The following is a 13,259-nucleotide window of genomic DNA, read 5'->3' as shown; positions in this document are numbered from 1 at the left end:
CGTAGAAAGCACCCGAGAGCCTGTCCCTCTCACAGCTTCGTCGGGAAGGGAGCTCTGTGACCTCCCACATGGCTGACATGCTCTAGTCCAGGGGCCTAGCCAGTGCTAAAATGGACACTGTAATGGCCTGCAGGCTCTGTGAGATCTCTTCCAGCTCTGGAGCTGAGGAAGGATTCACTGACCAGGGCCTGAAGGTCAGTTTGACCTTCTCATTCCAAGCCCAGCAATCTCACTGGGCTACCTCTGAGATCTCCAGGCTTCCAAGGGTTTATCACAAAGGACTTACTTACAGTAAACATTCCAAGTGGCTGAGCTGTTTGATGATTTCCTCTTTTGAAGATTTTTCTAATAAATTCCACAGGATTTCTGATGAACGGAACAGAAGCTGTCCAGAAGGATCTGGGTTATTTAGGCAGGAGCAGATTTTGTTGGCTGCTAGGGCTTTTATCATTAAATTACAATTAATTTCTGAAAACACAAAAACCACACAAAAAACTGCATGAATTATTTGTATCGTGAAATGTCCACTTTTTAGAAATATAGGAAGTAGTGTGAAAGTCGATTATTTTAATGATAAGTACAAACCAGAAGTAGAGAGATGCTGCAAAGTTTTAAGTAACCATAATTTTTCAATAAGTTCAGCTTGAAGGAGATCCCACGAAAGGACTAAAATTTCTGCCAACCCTCCTGACTCAATCATCTGAATCTTGTAAGTTGAAGAAACTTGCTGATAACCTATAAAAAGTGAGGAAATATGCAGTTATTGCATATAATGGTAGTGTGCAACATATGTAAACTATGTTAAAAATAAGCTGAAGTAACTTGCTGATAACCTATAATAAGTGAGGAGATATACAGTTATTGCATATTAGAGTAGTGTACATATATATATGCAAAATATATGTATAAATATACATATTATAAATATGTACAAATATGTATATAAATGCAGATTATAAATTATAAATTTGTATATGTATATTATAAATATGTGTATGTACATACATGTACATATATACATATACACATACTCATACACAAACACACACAAATAACGGTTATTGGCCATAGGTTTTTTTTTTTTAAAGAGGACAGGAAAATATAAAATTAAAAAAATCATTAAATTTTATTCTAATAGATAACCCCCAAATTTCCTCAATATTAGGTGTGATGACCACGTATTTTAAAATTGGCCGGAGTCAGGAATTCAGGTTAAGGGAAAATCTTCAATCTTTATTCTCAGTAGAGGTGAAGAAGGATCGGAGGTGAAGGGGGATCAGCAATGTGAGCAGCTGCGTCAAGAAGCCAGCCAGACTAGATGCCAGCCAGACCATAAGCCAGCCAGCAGTCTCTCCGTCCCTCTGCTTCCACACACCAAAATCGTCATTTCCTATACAACACATCAAGACTTGCACAAAGAGTGGGCGGGGGCCATTCTTTCTCCAAGCATATATATTAATAGAGTATGGTCCAATTACTATTTAGCCTCACGTGCTTGGGACCTCAGTGCATCAACTCGAGCTTCAGCCCATTACAATTAGGAATTTTAGGAATAAAAAGGGAAAAAATCCTTTTGTTAATCCCTAGCTTGCATCTGAAACTTAAAATAGAGCTCAGTACTTTTCCTGCTGATAAATGTTTGGCTAAAAAGCACTCAAGGCCCGGCATCTGTGTGTATTATCTAGTTTGCACCATTCTAAGTTGAAACAAATCTAGGGTTGTTCACGGGTAAGTGGGTGATCACAGGAGTCCCTGATTTGCCAGAACAGGGCATCTCCTGTAACATCAGATGATGATCCTGCCTTGGTTCCTGAGGACTTGCGCTATGGGGACGCTTATCCCTTCTTTGGAGAGGCGCTGCTTCCCTCTCCCATCCTCTGAGCCGTGTCACTTGGGATGCTGCCATCCCTCTCACGGACTACTCCCAATGAGGTGGCGGTGGTCTGGCTTCCTCCACTGCCCAGGAGCAGCTATGGAGGTGGCTCTAAGCACACGGCACTGTGAATGTGCACCAGAGGCTGCATCTCAGGTCCTCGGCTGCCTTTCCCTTAGTGTGGGGCTTCAAGAGAGATCCTAAAGATGAGTATTTCCAGCTTCTAGAGGTCCTTAGAAAGGCCCAAAGTCCTTGAATCAGGTGCCACTGCCCAGCAGGGGAAGCTCTAGGCCTCTATCACCTTTTTGGAGATGATCTGGATCAGGAGGATGAGCCTTGAGAAGTTGGTGAGACAACACAGATCTGGGGTGGATATAAAATGTGTTCAGCAGGCACCTAAGTTCTTGGGGGTCTTTTTTCCTTCACAGAAGAGTAAAGCAGAATTGCTACATTACGTTGTGATCAAGTGTTAATGGCTATCAATAAGCTTTTGTATTTGAAGCATTTATTTTATGGTGGAAGAAATAAAACAACTCTCCTACAAACATTTTCACTTGGTGTCCTGAGGTGAAGACTTCTAGAAGAAGACCCACTCCTTTTTGGGAAGATCCTGGAGATGAGCCATAACAAAGTATATATGAGAGGAAGGAAGTGGGAGGAAGAAGTGGGGTAGAAATCTAGATCCTTTCTCTTTGAGGTTAGATTCTCCCAGGACTGAAACCAGGTCCAGAACAGGGATGTCTTTTTTGGGAAAGCCCCATCCCTGGCTGTAGATATTTAATCTATCGGTCCCAGCATTTTAAAGGAAGATTTGACTCAAATTTCAAATATATACTTTTTGTCTACTCTACTGGAGCCTGAATCAGAAAGCACCTGAAAGGCTCCTCCTCTGCGGGCGACCTCTCCCCAGTCTGGCCTCTGCGGGTGGCCTTTCCTCAGTCTGGCCTCTGCCGCGGGCGGCCTCTCACCCAGCACTCCTGCTTGTGTCCTCCTCTTGGGATGGTCCCCTGGTTTTCTCGCCTATTCAGAAAAGTCTTGTGTTGCTCTCCCAGATTGTCAGGCCCCTTGCCTGGGGCCTTCCATTGGGAGTCTGGCGATCTCAGTGAGTCCTGACCCTCTTGGGCTGGCTCCCCCCCATCTCCTCCAGCTCCAGACAAGCTCTGGTCTCCTTCCATTCCGACCCGAAGGTTCTTCCAGTTCCCAGTCATTTCCTTCCCCGTGATACCCAGTGGGTCTCACTGGGACCACCCCTGCAACCTGTCCCCTTCCTGTCTCCTGGCCTTCTCCCGGCACTCAGCACGCAGGCTGACCCACGGCTCTTCTCACCTGCTCGTTGGCCCTTCTTCTTCCTGTGTGGACTAGTTTCCCTCCCGATTTCTCTCTCTTTCTTCGAGATTCGGGTCCAATCTTGTTTTCTATGGGAGTCCTTTCCTGGCCCCCTCTTGCTAGTGTGTTCTCTGGGATACCTTCTATCTATTCTGTGTATTTTGTGTAAGCACGCCGTTACTTGTGTCTCACCCTAGGATGCTGAGGGCCCTGAGTGCAGGTACTGCTTTGGGTTTTTTTTTCCTTCATTCATTTTAATCTCCACCTTCACCTCCAGTTCTAAATGTGCCTGGTATACACAAAGTGCTTAATGAGTGCTTGTTGATGGATCTCCTGACTTTGAGGCCTGAGGGATCCCACAAGATTTACCAGGTTTTAAGCTTTACCTGGATTTTTAAGCTTTACCAGTCTTGCTTTTACATAATGATCCCTGTTCTGCTTGCCACTCATAGCCTGGTGTAACATATCACAGCTTCCTCCATTGATCTCCTTCCAAAAGAGCATAAAGAATTATTTCTATCCTAAAAGTATCTAAGAATAGGAATTGAGTTAGGTGATGTGACTTTACTACTCAAAAAAGTGAAAAAATATTATGGATGACTGCAAAGTATCCTATGTATTAAAAACAAACAAAACACACCATATCCTAGGTACTTGGATACTATCAATTGTAAGAAAATGTATAAATGGTAGATCATTTAAAGTTACATTTTTATCATTTAAAATTGTAAAAGTCATGTTAAATTTTAAAATAAAAGGTATACAGAAAATCAATTTTTATTTAGAGCCAGAAAAGATTTAGAGGTTCTAGAAAATGATCTACTAGTAAAAGGGACTGCAGTGCACAGAAAATGCCATGCAGCAAACATAAATGACATACTTCACCTGCAATTTGCTTTTTCAGTGGTTCTGCATGGTAAAAGTCAACAATACACTTACAAAGTTGTATCCTCAATTCAGAATTTGGTATCTTTATCAAGTCACCTGTTAGAAACAGAAAGGCAGCATTTAAAAGTGTAATTGTTACAAATCTTAAATAGTAAATATTTAGTTTCATTAATAAGAATCAACCATCCTAGTCACCATCTTTGTGATCATCACAAGTAACCATTCAATCACTTTCAATCATTAAGCATTTCTTAAATGCCTACTGTCAAGCACAGGAGACTTAAATACCAAAGGAAGCGTTTCTGATTTTAAGGTGCTGATGGTTCTACTACTAGGGCCGGCACAATAGTAGGGTAGTAAATTCAATGATATATAGACTGTCCCAAAAGTCTCTGTGCAGTTTTAAGCTTTGATAGCTGGAAACTGAACTAGGTTTTTTGAATACTGTGTGTGTGTGTATGAAAGGCTTCTTGAAGGAGGTAGTGTTTGACCCTCACTTTGGAGGTGGCAGAACTACAGGTTTTTAAGAAATAGAGGCCAGGAGGGGTACCATAGCAGGCAAGAGGGTCAGCAGGTCTGATGGCAGGAGGGAGAATGGTTATGTCTGGGGAAGAGCGTGGGGCCCATTTGCTTGGAAGGTGGAATGCGTGGCCAGGACGGGGATGCCAGCCCGGGAAGCTCATCTGGACCTAGACTTTCCCATGGGGCTGGGCTTTCAATGACCACAGGGGCTCTGTGAATCCCCAAGGCAGGCTCTGGGCCAACAGACCATGAAAAGTTACATCGAGGAGGAGGCTGTAGGAGTGGAGAAAGGGTGGATTTGAGAGAGACCACAGAGGCAGAGAGGAGCTCTGGAGGATTTCTGAAGCCAACCGAGAGCAGGACATTAGGGAGAAGTGCTCCGGCGTCTGGCTTGGGACATGCTGAGCTTGGCACCCCGTGGGAAGCGTCCAGAGGACAGAGATGGGAGACCGAAGTCCCAGAGAGGAATGGGGGCTCATCTCAGGGGCTTCGGAGTCATCCATGGGAGGTAGTGAGTCACTGGGAGAGAAGAGAGGGCCTGCATCAGTGGCAGAAAGGCTTCCTGCTCTCCAGGGCCTCCCCATGCACTGCCTGAGGAGCCTCCTCTCCTCTCACCTGAAAAACTGCAATTGCCTCCTGTTTCTGCCTCTAGGGTCTCCCCTTTTCACTGCACTTTTCACTCAAACGGTGTGTCCTAAAGCTGGCGTCAGACGAGACCCCTCCCCTGCTCAAGAAGCAGCTTCAGCAGCAACTCCTGGACCCCAGGACCAAACAGAAATGCCCTTCCCAAGGCGAGTGCATGTTATCCCTTCTGCTTCAGTCACCTGAGCTGGCCCAGTTGAGGCAAGAACGAAGGGTTGGGACTCAAAGGAAGGTTTCCCAACTTATTCACCACTTGGAATTGGTGGAACTTTGAGCAAGAACCTTCAGTCCCAAGCAAGCAGAACCAGGAAAACACTGTGCACAGCAACAACAGCACTGTGCAATGATCAACTATGACAGACTTGGTCCTTCTCAATGGTTTGGTGATTCAATGTAATCCCAATAAACTCTGGATGGAAAACACCTTCTCATCCAGAGAAAGGACTGTGGAGACTGAAATGTAGATCAGTACATAAGATTTTCACCTTTTTTTTTTCCTTGTTTTTTTTTCCTTTTGTTCTCATTTTTCTCTCTTAACAGGGTTATATGAAAATATGTAAATTGAGTGTACATGTCTTACAAAAAAAGTTTTTCTATATAATGGGGGAAAATGAAAAAAAATAATTTTAAAAAAGGAATAACAAAAAAGAACCTTTCCTTCTATGAATCAGTTTCCTCATCTAAACAATCAGTGTTGGACTCCAGCCTCAAAGCTCTTGCCGAACTCTAAATCCTATAAAAACTTCATCTCTGGAATCAGGTCTTATCTTAATATTGTGTAAAATCCATACATCTCTGGCCTTTGGAATCAATAAGGCAAGGCCACTGAGTGCTTGGAAGCAAGAAAAGACAAAGGGAAATGAGATCATTCTAGAAATAGACAATATGGCCCCTTGGATGATGAGTTCTTGATACAGATCACAAAAAAGGGAAGATAACGCCATTAATAAAGAATGCCAGCTTTCAAATTCAAAGAAGGCAGGTCACCCCACAAAGTGTCAGGAATCCAGAAAAAAAAAAAAAAAAGATTGTTACAGACTAGTGGAGGGATAGAGGTTCTTTTTTTACTTCTTCCTTTTTTTTATAGTTTTATAGCTTTATGATTTGGGGATCACCTTTCTCTCTCTCTCTCTCTCTCTCTCCATCTCTCTCTTTCTCTCTGTGTCTCTCTGTCTTTCCCCCTGTTGTCCCTTCCCCCCCCTCTCTCTGTGTCTGTCTCTCTTTCTCCATCTCTCTCTTCCCCTGTCTCTATCTCTCTTTCCCTGTTTCTCTCTGTCTCTGTCTGTCTCTTTCTCTCTTTCTGTCTGTTTGTCTGTCTGTTTCTCTCTCGCTGTCTCTGTTTCTCTCTGTCTGTCTGTCTGTCTCTCTCTTTCTCCTCTCTCACTCACTCTCCTTCTCCCTTTGTCTCTCACATATATTCAGCTTGCTTTACTCCTCTCTGGATTTCAGAGCGGCTCTCCTTCCCTCTGTCTCTGTCCTCATCTTCTCCTGTTCACTCAGGGCCCGAGGAGCTAGCCACTACCCCTGCCTCCTTTATGTGCCTTCCCTGTCTTGGATCTGTCCCAAGAGCTCTTCAGCTGAGGGTCATGTATCCTGCTTGTGGAAGGCTCTTCCCCACTCTGTCTCTCCCTTCCTGGCACCCACAGGTTCTCCATCATGGTTGCCCAGGTGGGTTGTGAGATTTTCATAGAGCTCTGTGATCTCTTCCACCAGCTCAATGTCTGTTTCCTCAATTGGACGTTTGGCTCTGAGAGCAGAGGCCATTTCACTTTGTGAGTATGACTGACATGACCAAGTGTCCTATGAAAAATCAGGCTAATTGTGTAAGCAACGTGAACATTTATATCCATACCCTTATTTTAGTGACTGATACAGTTCAAACATCAGTGTCGTTGCTAGCAAAGAGAGATGATGAGCACACACGACTCCAACACTACTCTTCGGCTCCCACTTGCTTATCTCACAATATCTGGTTCTGAGAGACTTCTGGTTGTTTTCCAAACCCAGTCTATCCTCAGAATACAGAACCGGGCAGTACTGGATGGCCCTGCTTGGGAAAGCCTCAGCAGCCAAGCTCTGCCACAATAATAACCGTCTCATCCCCCAGACACACAACTGCGGCCCCCCCACCCCGCTCTCTTTGTGGTGGGTCAGCCCGCCAGCTGGGCCTTTCCCTGTACACCTGGCTCCGTTTCTTTCATGCTGCTGGCTAATTCTAATTAAAGGCTAAAAGGCTGCAGCCAAGATTATGGCTGCCATGGTAACCGTCCTCCTTGAGAACCTTAGTTAAGTGCTACATTTAAAAAGAAAAAGCCTCATGGATGCCTTTTGTTTGTATAATGCAGACACATTGGGTATCCGTACCCATACCTTCTAACAAAACCCCCCTCAAAAAAACCCCAGTAAAAAAAGAACCCAGATAACGACCACCCTTGGCAATGTAAGAAACAGGAAATGTTCTGTCCCTTGGCTCCCTGCCTCTCAGCCATGGCAATCAGAGTTCTGAATAAAGACTCTGGATGCTGGAACAGCAGCTCCCTCACCAGGACTGTGGTTCTACCGACATCTCTAAGACGGGGCTCAGATTCAGATCTCCAAAAGGCAAGTTCAAAATACATTTTTAGTAAAAGCAGCACTGCTGGACCGACTGGCTGCTTTCAAAAGGATAAGGCACTTTTGCATATACAACTTCTGATGTTTATGTTCATTGTCATCATTATTTTTGAAGAGACAGTCATATTTCATGGGGCAGCGAGGGGGACACGAGATAGAGTGCCGGGCCCAGAGTCAGGAAAGCCTGACATCAAATCTAACTTCAGGCACTCTCTGGGTGACCCTGTTTGCCTCAGTTTCCACGTCTGTAAAATGAGCCAAGGGAAATGGCCAACCACTCCCAGACCTTGACCAGGAAAACCTCCCAATGGGTCATGGAGGCTCAGCCACCTAAAGGACAAACGGCTTCCACATGGACAAGGCCCAGGAGCCTTGGAATCCCTGCCTCTCGGCTCAAACCCATTCCTGGTGGGTCTGGGTAGGGAAGCATTAGGACAGGCCAGGGGATGAGATGACAAGTCTGCTGCCTCCTCCTACTTACCTTCTGAGTGCTCCAAAGAGACCACGGGGAGGGAGGACAGACAATGTGGGCAGAGCTAGAAGAGCAGTGAGTGCCAGACCAGGATGCCTGCAAGGCCAGCCTGGTCTCCTTCAGCCCAAGGCCCAGTCCCCAGCATCCTATAGCCCACTTTCGTTTATTCCCCATCTTGCTCCGAGGCCTTAAGTGGCTTCCTGGTGGCCATTAAACAATCCCACTCCAGCCTGGGTCAGAAGCCTGGACACAGCTTACGGTCTCAGAGCTGACCAGAGCACTGAGCTACAACTTGACTTGCCCAGGAACACTGCATGGCTCAGTGCAGGATCAGAACCTCGGGCCACAGGGTTTTGGGGTGGACTCTCTGTGTTTCCTGACACCTGCTCTCAACCATCTACATAGAGAATCAGTCCAAGATGGGGGGAAGAAGGCAGAGTGAAGGGTTCCAGCAAAGCCCCTGGGGGAGCAAAGCATTCTAAGAGTGGGCAGTCATAGAGGGCAGCCAGAAGAGTCGCCTCTTATTACATTATATTATTTATTTATATAAATATTTATATATTTCATATTTTTTCTTATTATATTTCCTCTGTGTGGCCTGCTCCATGGGTTATGCATTAGACTTACCTAGATGTGAAACTGCCTCTGAGATTTCTTTTGCGTAAGTGATTTCATCTGAAGTTTTCTTTTTCAGAAATGGCAAGCTGAAATACAAAATGAAGAATGTAATTGAAAGTTTTTAACCTGTATCTTGATCCTAGGAATATTTATAAAGTAGGAAAAACTGTCTTTCCTTTTTCAATCAATAGGGAACAGACTTGGCATACTACACTTTGGCAGTGGAATTTTGAAAACAATTATTTAACCCATAAACAAGAGTAATGCTACACCTTTATTATAGGGATATTAACTAGATTTATTTAGAAGAATGAAGATAAATAAATGAAAAGAAGAGGTTGGAAAAGAAAGTCTTTTACTTAGCATACTTTAGAATGTACATAGATAGAATTAATTTGTTGAAAAAAAGACTAACTGTAATTCTACTAAGGTCATGGAGACTTTGCGTTATGTGATATGAAACAAATTCTGAATTATTTATAACCTAAAAACTCATCAAGAGCTTTTCCCTTAAAGTATTGCAAACTTTGGTTAATGGATCAATGCCCAGTTTGTTCTTTGAAGGTCAATATCCATTCTTTTATCATTTGGACAAGTTATCCATCTTTAACTACATAGATGAATGAATATCTTTTGCAACTCCAAGTTAAAAAACAAATATCAAAGTCACATGACATTCCCTGTCTACCTAAAATTCTTAGTACATGGATTTTTGAAAATAGTCTAGTTTTGAATTTTAGAAGATTTAGAAGTTGTTTAGGCTGTGATTAAAAATATGGACTGTTAAATAATACTTAACAAATAAGTCTATTAGAGAAAATAAACAATATCTAGAACTTAACAGAATATTTATGGTGTGTGAACTAACTGAAATGAAAAATACTTATTAATGAAGAAAAGAAAAATACTGAAAATTTCATGATGTGTTTATTTTTTGTCCTTTGTTCTTGAATAAGTCCAAGGATATCAGCAGGGTGATGTCTTGAGCAGTTTCTTATATTTATATCCAATTCAACTCTTAAAAAGTATGTGAAACAATTTCTTGTCCCAAGTTTTTATCTATTTTTTTAAGTGGAAAAAAAGTTGCAAAACAGACTTGGTATGAAGTAGACTGCAATTAAACAGGAAAATGTAAAAAAAAATCAGTATCATAGTATGAATAAAGTGGGGAAAGCTTACTGTTCCAAAGTCAAAATTGAAGTTAAAAAAAAAATAGCTTATCTTCAACCAAAATGACCTGGAAGAGGAGACTTTTCTGAGGCAAATGCCATACATCAGCAAAAAGAAAAGGGAATAGATTAGTGTGACTGTGCTGTAAGAAATGTGAGAAATGATAAACTAGTTGATTTTAGAAAAACTTAGAAAGACTTGTATGAAATAATGAAAAATAAAATGAGATAAACCAATTAAATGTTGTTTATAGTGATAGCAATACTGTTCTAAGAACAACTGAGAACAACTAAGTTATTCTAAGTAGAATCTATTTCATAGGACTTTGTTAAGGAAGATGCTATCCACCTTCAGTGAAAGAACTAACAGAGGTATGCATAAGTTTATTTTTACAAATATATGTATACATGGATGTATCTCTATGTCTCCCTCTATCTACGTCAAATGGTAGCTTTTTTTAGTGCAGGACGGGAAAGGAGATAATCTAGAACTTCAAATGTAATTTAAAAAATGAAATAAAAAATTGAAAAAACAAAGTGATATAATATCTGAAAAAAGTGCTTAGATTTACACATAAGACTGAGGAAAGTGAAAAACAACAGTATCAATTATATCAATTCATTAGGTTGCTAGAATATTATACCAGTATTAGAATGGATAATATAACCCCTATTTATATAGTCTTTTTAAACTTGAACATCTCTAAATGTAAGGGATTTTAGAATGGAGGGGATTCTACTACATAAACAATAAATTATTTTGTTTTATAACCCTTAGCCAGATTGCCAGCTCTTTGAAGGGGCCGTGTCATGTATTTCTTCATTCCTCAAATTTAGTGCTCATTAAATAGCTGTTGGTTTCTTAACCATAACAAAAAAGCAATAAAAGTATAGCTTGCATAAAGCTTTAGAGTAACCCTCAAACAGTGAAGTGGATCTACACTTCTGATTCTAAATGACTATTTACAGATTTATTCTAACTTCAAAAAAGATTATTTTATGCTGTTTTGTGGAACAAACAAGAATGAATTTTGAAACATAGGCTTTCCTTTGCCACTAAGTGGCAGCAAGGAAGCACAATCAGTTCCTAGTCAGCCATTGAGAAATCAGTGAAGAAAATGATTCTTTTGGCTAAAAGGAGTCTTAAAAATTATGCATGTCAGGTTCAACTTGTATCTTTCAAGATATATGCCAACTTAATTTAAATTTTGAAAAATGCAAACAGAATTATACGGATTATCATTCTCATTGTAATAAGAATGAGAATTATAAACAAAATTTAAGGTATCAAAAGTGTCACTACATCAATTTCTTTTACCAAAAGAAGAGAAAAAAGCTGTCTTTCAAAAATGCTATACTTAAAATTACAAATCATATCCTGCCAATTCATTCACCCACATATGTTGTCCCATAAAAATTCTCTAAGGATATTATGATTCCTTGGCTTCATGTAAAGTTTATGCCTCACCTGAGAGACAATGGTAACAAGAAAACACACCTCAATAATACTTAGTGTTTAATCCCTTGGTGTTGGAAGTCTCAGACCAATCCACTGCAGGTACCTGAGTGCCCCCTGAGGATCCCAGCTGTTGGAATCAAGGGATCAATTAAAGTTTTCTCAGCGTTGTAGCAAGCTGCTACTTACTTCATCAAAGCACACGATGCACAGTCTACTTGCCACAGAAAAAATAAGATGTGATAAAATACATTGCTAAAGTGACATAGAACTCAGGAAAAAGAACTTACCGGCACAGTTTCAGAATTTCACAGACAATCTCCAGAAAAACGGGCTGTTTTTCAATCTTTTCTGAACACAGACTCATGATTTTGAATATTTGTGCCAAATCCCTGAGAGGCTTTTCACATTTTTCATTAAGAAAATACCTGTTTTTAGAATGACAGCAGTCCCTGTTTTTGTGGGAAGCAGGTAAGAAGCCCTTCACACCCCTGTGCCTCAGTGGCTACTCTGACAGCATCACCTCTGTGGCTGTGCCCATCACGGGGACGTCCCACCGCTCTGCCCAGTAACCACTTTCTGCCACGCAGAACCCCGCACTCACTGCCCTTCCCAGGGCAGCCCCCAGCCCCTGGCCCACAAGCAGACTGCCCTTCCCCCCCCCCCTTCCCTCCATCTGGGCTCCCTAACACCTCCAACATGGGCCCTTTCTCAATCCCCAGGTGACCTCCCCTCGATTTGAACTTAGACCAAATCAGACGTGGTAACTTCATAATTATGAAGCCTTGTGGTTGCTTGGCCTGTACCTGACATTTATTTAGGCCCAGGGTGCTCCGCCCCTAGAATGCCAGCCTTGCCAGGGCAGGGACCGTTTCAGGTGGCCTTGGCTTTCCAGGCTGGCACCCAATAGGGGGTTAACGTGCTTCCAGATGTGAAGGGCTGAAGAGTGATGGCTTCCAAATGCCTCCTGCATTTCTGAGCCTCTCTGGAGAGCCAGAGGAGAAAGGAGACGTGCTCCGGCAGAGTGGGCTGGACTCGGCGCCTAGCCCACCCCCACCCCCGCTCCTTGGGTTCCAGACTTCTCTTTCCAAGTGAGAACTGTCCACTTCCACCACGAGCTCAGCTACATTCCCGAGGACCAAGACACCAGGGGGACTCTTCCTAGAACTGAAGGGACCTCCCAGAGCCCGGGTGCCCTTGCAGATACACGACCCTGCTCTCCCCAGGAGACGATCCTCTGGCACCCCTGAACACATCCAGCATCACAACACCCCCAATCTGGGGAGCCCCCTGGGATGGCCTAGGCCCTAATTGTTGGAAAGGCCACCCTGCCAGCTGCCTGGATGATTTTTACTACAGTGTCCGGCCTTTGTGATCAATGACACTTTTTTATTAAATAAAGCTAACTTCTGAATTTCTCAACAGATAAAAGCAAAGCAATACAGGTCCTAAATTGTCTTGTTAAAATATTTTTACTTTATTAAAATTAATTTCAGATGATTTTACAGTCAAAGCTTACAGTACTGTGGTATCACAATTTTGTTTCACTCATTCACCCACAAGCATTTATTAAGCACCTACATGCTTGAGAGAGGGGAAGATAGACAAAACCCAGTTCCTGCTGTTGGGGAGTTCAAATTCTGCAGATATAGTCTATCAACAAGCTTAACTACGTACAGG

At 42.4% G+C, this 13,259-nt stretch overlaps 1 protein-coding gene across 1 annotated transcript in view; it reads right to left on the bottom strand.

Annotated features, from left to right (window-relative positions):
• Nucleotides 1-13,259, bottom strand: part of CFAP69 (cilia and flagella associated protein 69) — a 59,336-nt gene that overhangs the window by 34,368 nt on the left and 11,709 nt on the right. Inside the window, exons 4-8 of the mRNA XM_031939978.1 lie at nt 11,870-11,979; nt 8,964-9,040; nt 4,085-4,183; nt 586-735; nt 291-468 (exon numbers count right to left, since the gene is read on the bottom strand). Coding sequence (XP_031795838.1) covers nt 291-468; nt 586-735; nt 4,085-4,183; nt 8,964-9,040; nt 11,870-11,979 — 614 coding nt within the window. The remainder of the gene's footprint in view (nt 1-290; nt 469-585; nt 736-4,084; nt 4,184-8,963; nt 9,041-11,869; nt 11,980-13,259) is intronic.

This window comes from Sarcophilus harrisii, chromosome 5 (assembly GCF_902635505.1).
Source record: "Sarcophilus harrisii chromosome 5, mSarHar1.11, whole genome shotgun sequence".
Classification (NCBI taxonomy): domain Eukaryota; kingdom Metazoa; phylum Chordata; class Mammalia; order Dasyuromorphia; family Dasyuridae; genus Sarcophilus; species Sarcophilus harrisii.
This window is presented reverse-complemented; position numbering and strand designations above follow the sequence as displayed.